The 19976-nt window shown below is 36.6% G+C and overlaps 1 protein-coding gene across 6 annotated transcripts in view; it reads left to right on the forward strand.

Moving 5' to 3' along the window:
* brsk2b (BR serine/threonine kinase 2b) overlaps positions 1-19976 on the forward strand; it is a 167414-nt gene that overhangs the window by 79747 nt on the left and 67691 nt on the right. For all 6 annotated transcript variants that reach the window (XM_051115264.1, XM_051115262.1, XM_051115265.1 and 3 more), the window contains exon 2: positions 7979-8073. In XM_051115264.1, the coding sequence (XP_050971221.1) occupies positions 7979-8073 (95 nt within the window). The remainder of the gene's footprint in view (positions 1-7978; positions 8074-19976) is intronic.

A 19976-nucleotide genomic window follows, 5' to 3' on the forward strand; every position in this document is an offset into this window, starting at 1 on the left:
ATAAAAGCAGAGTGCTGGTAGTTACAAGACAGAAGAAAGAGCAGTGGTGAAAGTGTGGGTGGTGATCCTCAAGACCACTGTTCCCCCCCCCAGGCAGAAGCTATAAAAGAACTAATTGAAGGTTTTTTACAGTGCAAACAGCGACGGAGATGAGGAAAATAAAATAAACATAAAAGATGATGCCTGAACTCCTAGGGTTTATGAGCTTCTGGCTGTTATTAGAGCAGTTTGTGTTATTGTTTTCAGTGGTTAGCGCTCATCACCGCTGAAAACACTCCTGCTGACCTGCTCTAAACAGCCTGTCAGAGAACACAAGCGCTCATCAGATCCCTGCCATTCACACCTGCCCTGCATCACTGTCAGACACTTTTGACTGGCTGAGTATGCAGTCAGCAATCATTGGGTGAATGGGGATGTGGAGGGTCAGTGGTTTGAAATATTAGCATTTGTCTTTTTGTAAGAACTCATTCTAATCCTAATGGCTGCCTATTTCTATTTATTTGGTTGTTATTATTCAAATAATTTAACATGATCTTTTACGGTTTTGATAAATTGTCTGTTTGATGTATCGATTCAGGTCAGGTCCATAGTGCAGAATTGTATTTGTGCTGAATTCCTTTAGCTCAGACAACATGATGTTGTCAAAGCCAAGGTCATGGGCTTGATTTCCAGGGAATACAGTAGGTCTGTCACCAACGATTATTTTGGTAATCGAGTAATCTGTCGATTATTCTGACGATTAATCAAGTAATCAGATAATTATCATTCATTTTTTGTAGTGACAATAATAGACTTAAGTGAACAATAGTCTTTAAAATGGCTTAAAATACATATTTAATAGCGATGAGGCAATAATAATTAGTTCAAATAAAGTATCAAAAGCAAGTAATCATATGGATTTATTGAATAAAACTGTTAAAATACATAATGTATTAAACAATAGAGCGAATGTACATTACGCATTATAACAAATGCCTGCAGATGGTGTCAGTGCCCTGACAATTGTTTTTTTTAGTGATCTAATCCTTGTTTAATATTGAACAACACTGAATTCAAATGTCCACTTAATCTTTAATATTTGGCCATTTCTTTAAAGCTACAGATGCTGTAATTTCTTTAATATGTGGACATCAAAACGTGTAAACTCAGAGTAGAGTTTGAGCTCTTATTTTGAAATCTCGATGAACAGTTAGCATACTAAGAAAGATAGTGATGTATTATCCTGTGTTTGTGTAGGTTTATAAATGATTTACCTTACAAATCCAAACTCACAACAACATGCAGAGATGGAGTTTGAGATGCTCCACACATTTAAAGGATAACAGTTTGTGTAGCTGCATTTTCTGGCCCTGTCCCAAATCGCACCCTAAACCCTTGCAGTCTTCCCCGGAGTCTGCATTTTCGTGACGTAATGCCACTTTGACTGTCGGGTAGAAGTCTGCTGTGAAGCTCGCCCCACTGCAGGCTCAGTGGAAGTGAGGATCGAGGGTGCATAATGGCTGCAAAGGCAAGCACCCTTCTGAATGCTAAAATGACGAATGAGACACTCTATGGTTTCATGTACTTAACAGACATGCGCACACGGAGGCCATTGTAAGTCCATAAGACTGCAAGTGCACATGAAGTGTTCCATTTGGGACAGGGCCTCTGTGAACAGAGCCACTCTGAGAGGCACATACGTAACCTACATGCATGTAAATAATTAAAGCACATATATTAAACCTGCATCGCAAATATTTATTTAATTAAATTGTAGCGTTTGTAAATTCTAAATAGCATTATGCTTTATTATGATTTTAAATGGGTTTTTAAATGGGTTTAATATGTCAAATGCACCACTTCCGGTATTTTACTGATTACTCAACGTGGGCAAAATGCAATGGACGATTTTTTTTTATTGAATATTCCAATAGAATAGAATGGAGGAGTCATTGCAGCCCTATTTCCCAGTAATAACTGAAATGTTAGCAGCATTGATTATAAATGTCTAAAAGTCTTTTTAAAAAACAATTTTAATAGGATATTAAGTTTATTTTTCAGTCTGTTCTATTTTTGTTACATGTTTGTGGTCTAGTTTTCTTTTTTCCTGAACAGTTTGGTCCCACATTATTTTAAGTGGCCTTAAGTACTATGTACTTACACTGAAATTAATCATTTGATACAATGCACTTATTGTGTACATGTATTTACATTGTACTTAGATTTAAAAAAAATACCTGCATGTAATTACATCTTTAATTAATTTCTGTAATTACATTTATAATTACACTGTTAACCCATCCCTTACACCTTAACACACACTTAAACCTACCCATACCACCAAACCTCTCCCTAACCTTATCCATATCCCACCTCAATAGCAGCAAAAGTGTTTTGCAATACAGTATGACCACATTAAGTACATTGTACTTATTTTTTGATGTAAGTACATAGTAGTTAAGGCTACTTAATATGAAGTGGGACCAAAAATTTTAATAATCCAGTGAACTTCTAAATATCACTGTCAGTTCAGTTTTTTTGTAGGTCAGTGGATAAATGCATGGGACAGCAATACAAAGTCTCGTGGTTTCGCTTTTGTGTTGAGAAGTTGCAAATAACTAAGTAAACCGAACTCTATATCAGTGGATGTATATCAGGAGTGTTTACATTTTCTTGTTCACTAGAACGGATTAATATAAAAATAGATGGGAATGTGTAGATTTTAGTGGCCACTTTGAAAAATGAAAATTAGCCTATGATTTACTCACCGCCACAAGGCATACTTGGTGTATATGACTTTCTTCTTTCAGATAAATCTAAGTGGAGTTATATTAAAAAATGTCTTTGCTCTTGCAAGCTTTATAATGGCAGTGGGTCGGACAAAACGTTTAAAAAGAAATACAATAAAGCACATCCATCTATAATAAAAGTGCCTCAGATGGTTCCGGGGGTGTATAAAGGCAAAGAAAAATAATCCATGTTATAATCCAATATATCCATATTTAAAACATTATAAACCGTTTTCTCTAACTGTTCTATGCACACACGCCATTCCGGACTGATGACATAGGACGCCGGCGTAGTGCATGCACCGGTGAGAATATGGTAGTCTCGTGAGAACGTTTGTTTACAAGAGCAAAGAAACAAAAGTTTCCTTACTTTAGCAAATGAAGACCAGACTCCTCTTGGCTTATATCTCAATTTTCTTTACAAATCCTAGTTTTGTACTTATAATTCATCAACGGTGTTTCATTTTGTTCTCTCCTCTGCGCTTCCCCGTTTGTCACGTCCTACATCATCCACCCAGAACGCCTTGTGCATATGACAGTTAACAAAAAGCTAGAGAAAACAACTTATAATCTTTTAAATATAGATATTTTTGTTACAAAAGCAAATCAATTTACTTACCGGAGCCATGAGAGGCAATTTTTTTTTATTATGGATGGATATGCTATAATGGACTTCTTTTGGACTGTTGAACAAAAACGCTTGTCCACTGTTACTATAAAGCTTGGAAGAGCCAGGACATTTTTTAATATATCTCCAATTGGATTCATCTGAAAGAAGAAATTCATATACACTAACCCTTTAAATAACAAATAATGTTCTCAAATGTTAAAATATTAATGGTGACTGCAGACTGTTGTTGTTTTTCATGTGCGATCGTTGTCAGTGATTGTTGACAAAATGTGGCTAACATTCAAATGGACTTTTACGAGCCACTTACACACATAATATCTGTATCAGCAACATGCATAATAAATAAGCATAAGTAACCTTTTCCGTTTAGTCTCAAACAGACTCCATTTGTTTTAGTCATTGTATAATTATGGAGTTTTTGTGTTGGAGCCCTGATGCCGCTACATTAATCAAAAATAGATCTAAGTGGGACTACAGGGCCTTGGCAAGATTCATGGTTATCTATTGTGTGCTCAACTTTACTGCCAAATCTCATGCTCCATGCTCTTTGATAAGAAAAGAAAAGAGTCCTGGTAAAATAACATAATCTTAAGGCCTAACATGGGATTTATTTTTTGTAGTAGAGAGAGACTGAGTAGTTAATATTAAAATTTTTGGGTGAACATAGGCATTAAAGGGATAGTTCACCAAAAAATTAAAATTACCCTATGATATACTATGATATATATAAGGGTGCTTAAGCCATTCTAGGTGTATGTGGCTTTCTTCTTTCAGACATTATTTGTACAAAACAAGGATTTGTAAAGAAAAATGTTGGAGGATTATAATATAAGCCAAGAGTAGACTGGTTTTCCTTTGTTGTGACAAAACTTGGTTCTCGTAAGACTAGCATATTATACCCGGGGCTTACGCTACGCCATCCGCTGGAACAACACTCTCTTGTGTGCGAGAAGAGCCAGGACTTTTTTTAAATATAACTCCAATTGTATTCATCTAAAAGAATTCATATACACCCAGGATGGCTCGAGGGTGAGTAAATCATGAGGTTATTTTCATTTTTGGGTGAACTGTCCCTTTAAATTAAAGCCAGAGAGAATGTGAAAAATAGGTGTGAGACCCTTGTCTGTCTGTGTGTGTTTGCGTGTACATACAGCAGAGAAGATCTGACACAGAGTGCTGGTTGATGGGAGAAGTCCTGCTGATTACTGATGCATGTTATTGCTGAAGGTCACCAGCAGGCATTTCACTCTAACTGATGAACTCCCACTTATTGATCTGCTGAGGCCCTGCGGTGGGAGGATGAGGGAAGCCTCTGAGGACACATGCTGAGCCTCTGGGGATGTGGTTCCACTGTGCAGCCATGAGAACATGATGTCATGCTGCTGCGTGTGTGTTAACGAATCAAAGCTGTGCTCTTTCAGTACTACTGTGTGAGGAGTACATGCAAATAGAACATGAAGTCTGAGGGAAATATGGATTAATTACTACCATTTTCTTCCCTTAATGCTTAATACAGTATATTGTAGAATTGATATGTTGAATTTTAATGAGTGACATTTAAGGCAAACGTACTGTAAATATCTTAAAGGAGAAGTTCACTTCCAGAGCAAAAATTTACAGGTAATGTACTCACCCTATTGTTATTCCATGATGTTCATGTCTTTCTTTCTTCAGTTGTAAAGAAATTACATTTTTTTGAACATTTCAGGATTTTTCTCCATATAGTGGACTTCAATGGTGCCCCTGAGTTTGAACTTCCAAAATGCAGTTTAAATGCAGCTTCAAAGTGCTCTAAATGATCCCAGCCAAGGAAAAAGGGTCTTATCTAGTGAATCAATTAGTTATTTTCTAAAAAAAAAAAAAAATACTCAAAAACCTCAAACACTCATCATTTCTATCTCTGCGATGTGCATGCATAGTCTGTGCATCTTTGGGTCAATACAGTTAGGGTATGTCTAAAAACTCCCATCTCATTTTCTCCTCCAACTTCAAAACGATCTTACATCGCTGCAGAAGTACCGACCCAGTGTTTGCAAAGTGAACAAGCAATAAAGATCAAACAGCCTTTACCAAAAAAGTAAAACAGTGATGTAGGGCGATTTTGAAGTTTTAGGAGAAAATGAGACGGGGAGTTTTTCGACATACCCTGTTTTAACAGTTTGAACCGGAAAAAACAGAGTTCACACAGAGCATGAAAAGATGGGCATTTGAGGTAAAAAAGTATATAAATTGTAATTTTTCTAAAGAAAATAACTGATTGTTTCGCTATGAGACCCTTCTTTCTTGGCTGGGATCATTTAGAGCTCTTTGAAGCTGCATTTAAACTGCATTTTGGAAATTCGAGCTTGTGGAAGTCCATATTATGGAGAAAAATCCTGAAATGTTTTCCTCAAAAAACAAAAATTCCTTAAAATTTCTTTACGACTAAAGAAAGAAAGGCATGAAAATCTTGAATGACAAGGGGGTGAGTACATTATCTGTAAATTTTTGTTCTGGAAGTGAACTTCTCCTTTAAGGACTCTTATAAAGGTTCTTTTTTGGCATCTTTGGTTACTTGCAGAACTTTTACTATTCATGGAAGCTTTCAAATGCACATATTGTTCTTTTATAGTTTCTTAATAATCTTCAGACTAAGAATACAAATCGTTATTTTAACAACTGTTCCCTGAAAGCTTATTTAGGGAAAACAAAATGGTTTGGCTGCAAAAACCCTTTTTTGAAACCATTATTTTATAGAGTATATTACTGTTGCTCATATATGAATAAATGCTTTAATGATAAACTTTTGGTGCCTACCACTGAACTCATTCAACTCTCTATATTATGCTTTGTTCTTTTTTCATAGCAGTTTGGTTTCTACTATTCCCGTTGCTTGCAGACATATTATTCAACATATGCCTCTTTCGCAACTTAGTAGCCTAACGTTTTTTGAGTTGTGTGACAAGTGTTAGTTGAGAAATCTCTTATGGGCGAGTGTTGTTTTTCTCTGCAAATGACAAGAACATTGCTTGTTTACTTGCTTGAGAGACTCGAATGTCGTTGACTCATCCATGTTTATGTTTTTCTGCACAGAGCTCTGACTGAAGCGTGCTAGCCTAACTTTAGCCTAGCTTTGATTAGATGTGCTCCTGTAGGTTTCCATGGTTTCTTTTTCAGCCGTCTATGAGGGAGGTTTGCTTTAATGATTAGAAAGATTGATCATTTTTTAAGGGAATCAATGGAAAATTTAAAGTGTCTTTTGACATGAGAGCTACAGCATTTCAGATGAAATCATTTTGAACTATAATCGCAGAAAGACTTGAACTCCAGTCTGGTCCCTCTGATCCTGTAGACTCCTACAAAAACAGTCTTTTAATGTAAAACTAGATATTTCCTTCCTCTTAGAACAGGGGTGCCCAACCCTGTTCCTGGAGATCTACCTTCCTGCACAGTTTAGTTCCAACCCTAGAGTTTAGATCCTAATTAGTTGGTTCATTTGTGTTTGATCAGGGTTGGAGCTGAACTCTACAGGAAGGTAGATCTCCAGGAACAGGGTTGAGCACCCCTGTCTTAGAACTCATCGTGGGCCTTCTAATATGTCATTTACCTGTAGACTAGTTAGTGGTGATCTAGTTTCTCTTCTGTTTACGAGCAGAATTTTACAGGTGTTGATAGAGCTGGTTGATCAAGAAAGGTTTGCTGGTTTAGCTAGTTGGGCGCCTGGTGTGGACACTAGTTTAAAAGCATCTTTACATCAAAAAAAGACTTTACATCAGGTTTGACATTTGCAATCAGAATTCAGTGTTTCTTTCTTAGTGTTTAGGCAAAAACATAATGTTTTTTTTATTTGTCTTCCTAGAAAGTGGTGACTGACATCACAATTGCGTTAGCTGGTATATGGCATTTTACACGTCTGTGTGTGTTCATCTCAGCGCAAGGCAATTACGCCAAGATGAAATATTCATCGGGTCCCCGGACACTCTCGGCTGCACCCTCGAGCCCTCGTGAGGGTGTAGATTGCGTCTGCGGTGCGTCCTCTCCTGTGATACAACATCAATGACATGTCGTGAAAGTGGCTCGAGATGCCATTCGGGCTTTAACGACATACATATAAAAGAGATCCAGGGACCTGTCAGGTCTTTATATCCCCTCTGCCCTCTGGGTAAACCTTCAGGGAAATCAACAGTTTGATATGCAGAGGCATGCTGAAAAATGTATGGGGGTAATAAAGGCATGCACAGACGTGGCATTTAGCCAAATATGCTTGCTGATATATATACGTGCCCGTGTCAGGCTTTGAGCGTCGTGACAGTCTTTTATCGTCGATATGACAAAAAGCCATTGAGGGGGATCCAACGCTGATCTGGCCTTGTTTGTGTTTATGTATGTTCTCTGACATTTACTTTGCGACATGAAAAGTGCCCCTGGGTGTCACATTATGGATACCGGGGGGCTTTGGAGGGAGAATTCTCATTTTGCCGAAATGAAACTCACGCTGGGACCAGCCTTTTATCATCTAAGTGCTTTTTGGTTGATGTACTTTTTATGCTTGTTGACAGAATTTCTTTTCTCTCTTCCCTCTTGTTTCCTTTTGCTCCAGGCCTCGTGAAGCTGGGAATCCACTGTGTCACATGTCAGAAAGTTGCCATAAAAATTGTAAACCGGGAGAAACTCAGCGAGTCTGTGTTGATGAAGGTAAGATTGGGCTGTTCTTTCAATGTACTGCATGAGATGCCTAAAGTAAACCAGTCGTTTGCTCTGCACTGAACTATCCAATTGAAAGTTGGCTGTGTACCAAATCAGTCAGTTACATTTCCACTGTAGTGGGTGAGTTTGAATATATTTAGATTACTCACAAAGCTTATTCTATACGTTTATTTTTATGTCAGCTCTTTCTGGAAAGGAAAGTTAGCACCATTTCTGTCCTAATTATGCCGAGGTGCTTGCTACAGCAACAAAACATGAAAGAGTCCTTTGAGTACGAACAGGCAGCTGTCACTGTGCTGCTGAACTGCTGTCAGGGGATTGGTTGAGTATATAAAAGGATTACCCACAATTCTTTTACCCATCTTCAGTAGTTGCCTAATGGTTCTCGGCAGTATACTACTATCAGACTGGACATTGATTAGTAGGAGTTCAGTTAAGGTTATCTCTAATTGTTCATTATCCAGTTTAAATTGTGCACAGGGAGTGTTGCTGTCAGCTCTCCATCTTTGATCATTTAATTGGGTATGTATTTTGCTGAAATTGACACATTTGTCACATTATACACTCTTAAAAATAAAGGTTCCAAAAGGGTGTTGCCATAGAAAAAACTCTTTTGGTTGCCCAAAAGACCTGTCAGTAAGCAGTTCCTAAAAGAACAATTTTGAAGAACGGTTTGAAAGGTTCCACGGATGTTCAAGGTTCTTCATAGAACCATTGATGCCAATAAAGAACCTTTATTTTTAGGAGTGTATGTTGCTCATGGTATGTAAAGTTCCTTCTATATGTTTGTTGAAAGCCAGATGTTTGCGGAGAAATTCACTAAGAATAATGGCATCCATCAATGGGATTTTAAGGAAAGAAATTTGGGTTGTTTACACTAATCACAAATTTATTGGGCCGATTTGTGACTTGGAAAATCTATAAATGAACACAGTCATGATGATTGAGCGTTAACAATTTGTCTTTGTTAGGTCTAATTAAGTATAATTTCTAGATCCAGAAACAACCATGTGCACTTAATTTGACTGTTAGTAAATAAAAAATAAAACATTACATTTATTGAGGTTAAAGGGATAGTTCACCCAAAAAGAAAACCTATGTCATGATTAACCCGTAAGACCTTTCTTCATTTTTGAAACACAAATTAAGATGTACAATGTAACCACATTCAAGGCCCAGAAAGGTAGTAAGGACATCATTAAAATAGTCAACATAGGCTCATTGGAAATACGTGCCTCTATTTACACTTCTGCAAAAATGAAAAAAACTTACCTATATATATATATATATATATATGAATCACTGCAATTTCCATCTGAAATGAATGCTAGAGGTAGTAAAACTCCAACAACTTTTATTCCTTTTCACACAAAGTATGATTTCCAGATACAGGGTTTGGATTAATAAAGCCTAATTTTCACACAGTTACTTGCAGAATATTAGGTTATGACTTTTAATATCCACCGCGATTTGAAACTGATACCTTTGAATGTTGTCGTCACATATACAGCTTCATACACGTGATTTTATATGTGAAATTCATTGGGTTTGCTTGGTAACTCACGTGATACGGTGTTGCATTTGAGTGATGAAGAGCTCCGGCACGAACCCCCTGAAACTACGGGTCAGATTTGCATAAAGAAGGTTAAAATAGTACGGCTGCATCAACAAATGTTTTTATTTTACCTTATGCATTTGTTAACACTATCAGATTTCCAACACAATAGAGCATTAACCTTTAGCGACACTCCCCTGATATTTGAATTCTGATTAGCCGCAATACGTACCTCAAGCAGTGTAATAAAAACACAGCAATATGTGCGTGTACCAACGTAATAAAAACATGCAACGATCACGTATTGAACGTGTGTTTTAGTGCCACTCTCTGGACATTTCACTTTGAAACTGCCTCGAAATGTGCAGTAAGGTACGTAATTACGGTGTTGCAGAAACGTATAGAGCCACGTACTTTAATGAGGTACTCTCGTGACATACAGCAGAGACTAACACGGAAGAGAAGAAATTGTTCAATTAAGTCATTATTTTTGTTTTCTTTGCGCACTCGTAGGTTCATAGCATTACGGTTAAACCACTGATATCACATGGACTATTTTATTAATGTCCTAATTACCTTTCTGGGCCTTGAACATAGCATTGGTGTCTATGCATGGTCTGAAAGCTTTTTAATACTTAAAGATTATGTATGTTATTCCTGCAGCAATTCGTAGCACTAAATGTAACTGTATTCCATAGCGGGATGGAAGGGGAGACCACCGTTAGCTGCTCTCTGGATATGCACAACAAAAATTTCAATCATCTTCACAAAAATTATTTTATTCCTAAAAAAATACATTTTACAGCTGTAATGCAGTACATTTTTGAACTGGATGTGATTTTTGTGCTTCTATTTAGTACATATGTTGCGCCTACAGTTGTAAGAATGTTAAGTTACTTTCTGGAAAATAAGATAAGTACTAATAAAAGGCTGTTTTTAGCTGTACAAATATGGTAGTCACATACCTATGTGTTTATTACAACATTATCTGAAAGTCAGCAGATGTTCTGTGCTTTATAGAGTGAATAATTGAGTCTGTCAAACTGCTTCCGTGGTATTAATTTTAAGAAGAAAATGACAAGATGGGCTTAAGAAGGTGCTGATGTTGCCAATTTTGCTTTATAAATTCAGTGAGCTTTAACATAAAAGTAGCCTCAACTTTTGACCCAGCCAACATAATTTCCTCTCAATGTCCATCCAGCATCATATGGATTTCATTAAATGGTTAATGGCTCATTAACTCCTGGTGGATTGTGGGGCAGGAGTAATTTAGATGAGCTGATTGGTTCCCCATCGTAATTGGATGTGAGAGTGGGCTATACAGTCATCCGGTCCACATGCAGTCCCCAGACCCCCCTGCTCGCTCATAGGTGTTTGGACAGCGGGGGAAATTGCTTCTCTGCAGGAAATAGACCTAGGCCTTACGGGAGTCTGATTGTGGATGCAAGCTTTTGTGTTTCTCATTGTCTTACATTACTTTCCTCACCAGGCTGTGTAATTTAGAAAACAAACGGATGTTGTCTGATCCCAACGTAGAGTCGGAGTAAAGCCGCCTCCATGACTGATAGTTAGTCGTGTTTCTCTGAAGGTCACCCTGTAACCCGTTCTATTGTATCTCATGCTTATTTTAGCTTCTCACAAGGGCTGTTGTCATGGCAACCTGACATGATTGGCTTGGGGAGGGAGGTGGGGGAGAAAATTATATGCTCGTAGTAAAAAGAAAACAAAAAACGGCGGTTTTAGATGTTGCACGCCTCCGTCAAAGTATCTTAAGATTTTTCGAACGACGGGAATCAACGACGGAGGCAAAAGAGCGAGACTGCAACCTGCTGTTCTTGCGCATCAGAGTCCCAAAGTCATGACTAATCTTCTCCATGGTGTAATTTCCCATGATTCCACCTTGATTTATCCCATTTCTACTGGAGTTCCACTCATAGTCTCCCAATCATTGGCTGCTATGTTTCTCCTGGAGTTGCCTCCTCACCACAGTCTTAAAAGGAATAAATAAACAATAATGATTTCATTAGCATAATTTTAGACAGTCGACGGGAGGTCACCTGTCATTCTGTTGCTTTCCTCAGCCTCCAGCGAACCCCGCGTTGGTTGGCATTTGCATAGCTGGAGCCGGTGTGCAGCTGTCAGAGCATGCAGGCTGTGTGTTGAAACAGGGGGTTCGGGTACTTCCTGTCACTGGGACACAGTATACGACAGAGTGTGTATGTGTGCAATCAGAGCCCAGGGTGAGCGCGTCAGGTTTTATTTGTGTGTGCAGTATGTCTAAACCTAGATATGCAGTGTGTCTGCGTGTTCAGGTCTGCTCCCAGGGAGAGGCGGTGTTGTGTGTTGTGTCGTGGCACGCACAGAACAGAAGCCTGGCATTTGAGAACATGCTCCTCGCAGAGAACTCCATAGCCCCTGCCTGGCCCTTCCTGAACTAATGAAGTCGTCTCTGACATTTTCAGACATGAAAAGAAAAGCTCTTTGACTTACTTTGCGGTCACACTAATGAGGGTTATGTCAGGAGGTGACCTCGGCCTACTTTGCCTCAGAGGATGTGCTGCAGATGCCTCACAGCAACATAATTTTTTTTTTTCTGAGAGAAAGATGTGTTTGTGTGTGAGCGCTTTCATAATGTTGCATCAAATTATAGATGATGTTTTGAATTTGATTAAAAATAGAGCACTTGAAACATTGGACAAGCTTATTGCATTGTGTTTCCACTCTAGGCCCGTTTTATGGTGTTGTGGAGTCGCTGTTTTAAAATGCTAAAGAGTGTGCTTATTGTTTGCTTTCCCTTGAGGCAGGCTACTCAAAACTATTTATGACAATCCATGCATTAAACATCATTCCCTCCTAATGAATGACTGCCTCTTGACACTGCAGGGTGGATCCCAGTAAACATTTTAGAAAGGTATCACTCTCTGGTTTAATCAAGTCTTGGGTGGTTAATGGTAAATGGCCCAAGGGATGGTGGGTGTGAAAGTTTCTCTCAGCGTGCGGTGCCGAATCCAGACGGGTCCTGAGGGGAAAGCTAACATTTCTGAAACCAAGCCCAGGGTTGCCCAGGAGACCGGCTGCTGAGGAGAAGGAGGGACATGTTGCACCCCTGCAGTGAAGAGATAACTCAAGCTGTGGATGAGTGCCAGTACACACACTATATGTTACACAGTGAAGGTGGAAGATAACCTTAACTATATGTTATAACTTAACTATATTTTAAAGGAGAAGCGTGCACCTCTAGTAGCACCACAGTTGAGGTCAAAAGTTTACATACACCTTGCAGAATCTGCAAAATGTTAATTATTTTACCTAAATAAGAAGGTTCATACATAATGCATGTTATTTTTTTATTTAGTGCTGACTTGAATAAGATATTTCACATAAAAGACATATAGTTAAATTTATAAAAATGACCCCATTCAAAAGTTTACATACGCTTGATTCTTAATACTATGTTGTTACCTAGATGATTTTTTTGTTTAGTGATAGTTGTTTATGAGTCCCTTGTTTGTCCTGAACAGTTAAACTGCCTGCTGTTCTTCAGAAAAATCTTTCAGGTCCCATTTGGTTTTTCAGCATTTTTGTGTATTTGAATTCTTTTAAACAATGACTGTATGATTTTGAGATCCATCTTTTTACACTGAGGACAACTGAGGGACTCATATGCAGCTATTACAGAAGGTTCAAATGCTCACTGATGCTCCAGAATAAAAAACAATGCATTAAGAGCCAGGGAGTGAAAACTTTTGAACAGAATGAAGATGTGTACATTTTTCTTATTTTGCCTAAATATCATATTTTTTCATTTAGTACTGCCCTTTAAAAGCTACAGAAGATACTTACATGTTTCATAGAAGACAAAATTTAAATTTACCCTGATCTTCAGATTCAAAAAGTTTTCATCCCCCAGCTCCTAATGCAATAGTTGCATATGAGTCCCTTAGCTGTCCTCAGTGTGAAAAGATGGATCTCAAAATCATACAATGATAGTTTAAATACACAAAAATGCTCAAAACCAAAGCATTTGGTAGACCTGAAGGATTTTACTGAATAACAATTTACAAGAAGCATTTTGGCAGGAGGCTATTTTGTCAAATGTCCCAAAACACATACTGGTGCCCAGGCCACCAGGCCATCCTTATATTTGAGCCTTGAGAGACTTTATATCTCACCTCTCCTGATCTTCAGAGAAGTGTATTAGCTCTTGCTGACCTGAAGTACTTAAGTGTTTGTGTGGTGCTGACGCTTTGCTGAGTGAGATATGGAGTCAGCTCTTCACACCGATGCTCCAGAAGAGCTGATGAACTGTGATGCCCTACACAGAGACGCAGCTTCACATCTTGGTCTGACTTATCCTGCTCTGCCCCCCGTGGTGTTCGCTCCATCCATGATCTCTCAGTCAAATGAACCACTGCCTCCCTAATGGTGCTGCACTGAAGTGATTTAAGATGGTGTTTGTTTAATCCACATTCACGGGCGCTTTAGTCTGGAAAAAAGAGAGATAGATGAAGGTCTTAATGATGTGATCACAGAGGCAGTAAGGCAGTGACAGCACAGTGCAGAGATCTCGAAGTAGAATTCAATTCATGTTTGCTTGAGCTCTGAATATATTTTAGTGTTTAGGAAACAATTGCATAAAGTGCATTTCTCTGCTTTTTGCTCTAATTGGATTTTTTTTTTAAATTTGTATTAAAGCTGTCAATCATTTGAATTAATTAAATTAGTTATATGTGTTTAACATTAATTATAATTATTTGCATGTTCACTACTGATCAAAAGTTTGGGGACAGAGTTTTTTTTTTATGAAATGAAATGAATACTTTTATTCAGTAGGGATGTATTCAGTTGATCAAAAGGGAAAGTAATAGCATTTATAATTTTACAAAATGTTTCTTATTCAAATAAATTACTTTATCAAAGAATCCTGAAAAGAAAAAAAAATCTTCCACTTAAAGCAGTAAAATGATTTTCAATATTGATAATAAAAAGGAATGTTTCTTGAGCACCAAATCAGCATATTAGAATGATTTCTGAAGGATCATGTGACAGTCATGTGAAGACTGCTGAAAATTCAGCATTGCCATCACAGGAATAAATTACATTTTAAAATATATTTTAATAGAAAACATTTATTTTTGTAATAATATTTCACAGCATCACTGTTTTTTAATATTTGTGATCAGATACTGTAAATGTAGGCTTGGCTAGCATAAAAGAAGATAGATAGATAGACAGACAGATAGATAGATAGGTAGATAGATGGATGGATGGATGGATGGATAGAACGATGGATAGATAGAATGATAGATAGACAAATGAATAGAACGACAGATAGATAGATAGACAGATAGATAGATAGATAGATAGATAGATAGATAGATAGATAGATAGACAAATGATAGAACGATAGATAGAACAATAGATAGACAAATGAATAGAACGATAGAGATAGATAGATAGATAGACAGACAAAAGACAGAACGATAGATGGATGGATGGATGGATGGATGGATAGATAGAACGATACAACGATGGATAGATGGATGGATAGATAGAACGATAGAACGATGGATAGATAGAATGATAGATGAATAGATAGAATGATAGACAAATTAATAGAACGATAGATAGATAGATAGATAGATAGATAGATAGACATGATAGATAGACAAGATAGATAGATAGATAGATAGATAGACAAATGAATAGAACGATAGAGATAGATAGATAGACAGATAGATAGACAAAAGATAGAACGATAGATAGATAGAACGATAGATGGATGGATGGATAGATAGATAAATAGATAGATAGACAAATTAATAGAACGATAGATAGATAGATAGATAGATAGACAAATGGATAGAACGATAGATAGATAGAACGATAGATAGATAGACAGAGATAGATAGATAGACAAATGAATAGATTGATAGAGATAGATAGATAAATGATAGAACAATAGATAGACAAATGAATAGAAAGACAGATAGATAGATAGATAGATAGATAGATAGATAGATAGATAGATAGATAGATAGATAGATAGACAAATGATAGAACGATAGATAGAACAATAGATAGACAAATGAATAGAACGATAGAGATAGATAGATAGATAGACAGACAAAAGACAGAACGATAGATGGATGGATGGATGGATAGATAGAACGATACAACGATGGATAGATGGATGGATAGATAGAACGATAGAACGATGGATAGATAGAATGATAGATGAATAGATAGAATGATAGACAAATTAATAGAACGACAGATAGATAGATAGATAGACATGATAGATAGACAAGATAGATAGATAGATAGACAAATGAATAGAACGATAGAGATAGATAGATAGACAGATAGATAGACAAAAGATAGAACGATAGATAGATAGAACGATAGATGGATGGATGGATAGATAGATAAATAGATAGATAGACAAATTAATAGAACGATAGATAGATAGATAGATAGATAGATAGACAAATGGATAGAACGATAGATAGATAGAACGATAGATAGATAGACATAGATAGATAGATAGACAAATGAATAGAACGATAGAGATAGATAGATAGATAGATAGATAGACAAATGATAGAACAATAGATAGACAAATGAATAGAAAGACAGATAGATAGACAAAAGATAGAACGATACATAGAAGATAGATAGATAGAACGATAGATGGATGGATGGATGGATGATGGATAGAATGATAGATGGATAGAACGACAGAACGATAGATAGATAGATAGATAGATAGATAGATAGATAGATGGACAAATGAATAGAACGATTGATAGATAGATAGACAAATGAATAGAATGATCGATAGATAGATAGATAGATAGATAGGCAAATGAATAGAAAGATAGATAGATAGAGAGAGAGAGAGAGAGAGAGAGAAATAGAGATAGAGAGAGAGATAGATAGATATGGACATGTCGTTCAAAGCAGTTTAAAAACGCATGTTTGATTAATTACCTGAATGTACTAATCGTGTGTTTACAGTCCTAATTATTTTTTATACAAATGTATTTTATATATATTTACTGTATGTAAAGCAAAACATAAAGTAGCTTACAATAGATTTTGGAGACAGTAGCTTTTGTCCTTGTAGTAACAGAGAAAGTCAGAAAAAGGCAGGAGGGAATACAGCAGGGAGTGAATAAAAGATGATATTTGCAGTCCAGCACAGAGGCAGAAATAGAGGCAGAGTGAATGGCTGATGAATGATGGCTGACCCTAATCCTGTTATCCTGCCATTGATGACAGCGCTGTCATTTTCTCTCTATATACGTTTCTCTCTCTTCTCCTCTAAATGATTATGGATCATGCATCGTCTCCCTCGCTCTACGGTAGATTGTTGTGTTCGCGAGGGAGATGTTTCCCTCATCGCATGTAGAGAGAGGGACACAAAACAAAATAAATGGCTGTCACACGCTTGCCTCCGGCCCGGTGCATATTCATCTCATTTGCATATATAACTCTTTGAAGATGCCAAGCTGATTTGATAAGGTTCCAGTTTATTGATGACCCAAACAAGCACTGTATTGTTAGCAGCTCTTATACTATGTTGAGTTACAATGCCTCTCTGCTGTGTCACTTCAATACACATGAGGTGCTAAAATCTCTCTGTGTGATCTGATTTTTTAAAACAAATGACCAAAATATTTATGGCACTGGTTACATTTGAATACATTAGTAGCTGTATTACTGTTCATGTTCATGTTTAATTCAACTATACCTGTAGCTACCCTACAATGTTAAAGGAATAGTTCGCCCAAATATGAAAATCTGCTGAAAATGTACTCACCCTCAGGTCATCCAAGATGTAAATGAGTTTGTTTGTTCATCAGGACAGATTTGGAGAAACTCTGCTTTACGTCACTTGCTCACCAATAGATCTTTAGTGAATGGTTGCCATCAGAATGAGAGTCCAAACAGCTGATAACAACATCACACAACTCCAATTCATTTATTAGTGTCTTGTGAAGTAAACAGCTGCATGTTTGTAACAAACAAATCCAGCATTAAGGCTTTTTACATTAAATCTTCATTTCTAAAGTGTGGCAATATTCCTACACTACAGTACAATCAATTTTTCTTCTGTTTCATGAACACTTCCTTCTCAAATGATTAATGTGCAACTTTGACCCCAAGTCTCAGCACTTCGTTGGAGGTCTTTTTGCTTGAGTGACCAGATATATAGTTATAGTAGGTGAAGACTTGAGTTCCTCTGGTACAGTGTGAAAATCATTCAGCTGTTCAAAACAGTGGTGTTTTTTGAGAGCTGGTCATTTGCTACCGGGACAAATGGAGATTTGATTTACACTTGGGACTCAATTCATTGAATAGACTTATGTTTCAATGAAGATATGTGAATCAGTGTGAATCATTTTTTATTTTTTTTCAAATGCAGTACTTAGGGTGAATTATTTGAATTTGTGAGAAGACACAGGTTAATTAATATACAGTTTATCTTTTTCAGTAGCACATACTCTGAAAAGATTTATTTCTATACGTATATTAATGCAATTTTTGTGATTTATATGCTGTCTATCTCAGGCTCAGGGTGCTTTTTATCTGTATTGAGCCTTTCAATCATACTGAAGTGAGAAATGGGTACAGGATGTTGATTACTTTTCATTTATCAATAGTTATTTTAAAGCACACTAATTGCAGGAACCATCCACCTGTCATGAAGAAACTTGTTCAAGGTTATAATAGTGATAGAGTAGTCATATGATATTGATAAATGTATGTTTTATGAGTCACTCCTGCGTAGGGTTGAACAGGCAGCCTTTGTTTTGTCCATCCTTAACTGTTACTGAGCACAGAATATGTCAGTTTCTTACCAAATTAATGAATTAATTGACACATAATATTGATTTGAGTTTAAATTATTTTATTATGTGAGAAGAATCTGTTGTCTGAGACAATGGTCAATTGTTTTTAATTGTATGTTTTCATTATAGAAATATGTTTGACCTTTGCTGCGTTTGACCAAAGTGATCGAAATCAGGTATTCTAGAGAGATATGTAATATCATATAGTTGTAATAATGTTGTTTGTGAGCGGTTTCTATGAGATGTGTGGGTGGTGATTAATTAGGGTGATTTTTGAGTTTCTGAAGATCATTGATGTTAAAGCTTTTCCTCCCTCAGTCCATTCAGATGCTGAATGTTCAGCTCTATAAGCCATTGTCACTTCTTTTATCTACTTTTATATAAGAAAGATCTAAAAATCTTAATTGCTGCAAAAATGTCAGAGGATAATAAAGCCTCTCTTTTATTATCAGACAGCTTTTGCATACACTGTGGTTCAAAAGTTTTGGAGTTGGAAACTGGAGTTGGAGATTTTTTTTCATGTTTTTGAAAGTAGTCACATTAAAAAAATCAGTAAAAACAGTAATTTTGTGAGATTTTATTACAATTTAAAGTAAAAGTTTTCTGTTGTAAAACTTAATTTATTCCTATAATGGAAAAGTGTCAGATCAGGTGATCACTCATAAATCATTTATGTAATAGTACATACAGTTGACGTCAAAAGTTTACATCTCCCTTTCAGAATCATTAAACTTTTAATTATTGTACCAAAATAAGAGGGATCATACAAAATGCATGCTATTGTTTATTTAGTACTGACCTGAATAAAATATTTTACATAAAAGATGTTTACATATAGTCCACATGAGAAAATAATAGTTGAATTTATAAAAATTACCTGGTTCAAAAGTTTACATCCACATGATTCTTAATATTGTGTTCTTTACCTAAATGATCCACACCTGTTTTTCTCCCCCTTGTCCCTCGTTTGTCCTGAACAGTTCAACTGCCCACTGTTCTTCAGAAAAGTCCTTCACGTCCCACAAATTCATTGGTTTTCCAACATTTTTGTGTATTTGATCCCTTTCCAACAATGACGGTATGATTTTGAGATCCATATTTTCACACAAAAGACAACTGAGGGACTCATATACAACTATTCCAAAAGGTTCAAACGCTTACTGATGCTCCAGGAGAAAACACAATGCATTAAGTGCTGGGGGGTGAAAACTTTCTGAATTTGAAGATTAGGGTAAATCTAACTTATTTTGTCTTCTCGGAAACATTTAAGTATCTTCTGTTGCCTCTGAAGGGCAGTACTAAATGAAAAAATATGATATTTAGGCAAAATAAGAAAAATCTCCATTCTGTTCAAAAGTTTTCACCCCTCGGCTCTTAATATGTTTTGTCTTTTTTTTTTTTTTTTTTTTTTCTAGAGCATCAGTGACCGTTTGAAACTTCTGTAATAGTTGCATATAGTCCCTCAGTTGTTCTCGGTT

The sequence above is a fragment of the Labeo rohita genome, chromosome 7 (genome assembly GCF_022985175.1).
Source record: "Labeo rohita strain BAU-BD-2019 chromosome 7, IGBB_LRoh.1.0, whole genome shotgun sequence".
NCBI classification, from domain to species: domain Eukaryota; kingdom Metazoa; phylum Chordata; class Actinopteri; order Cypriniformes; family Cyprinidae; genus Labeo; species Labeo rohita.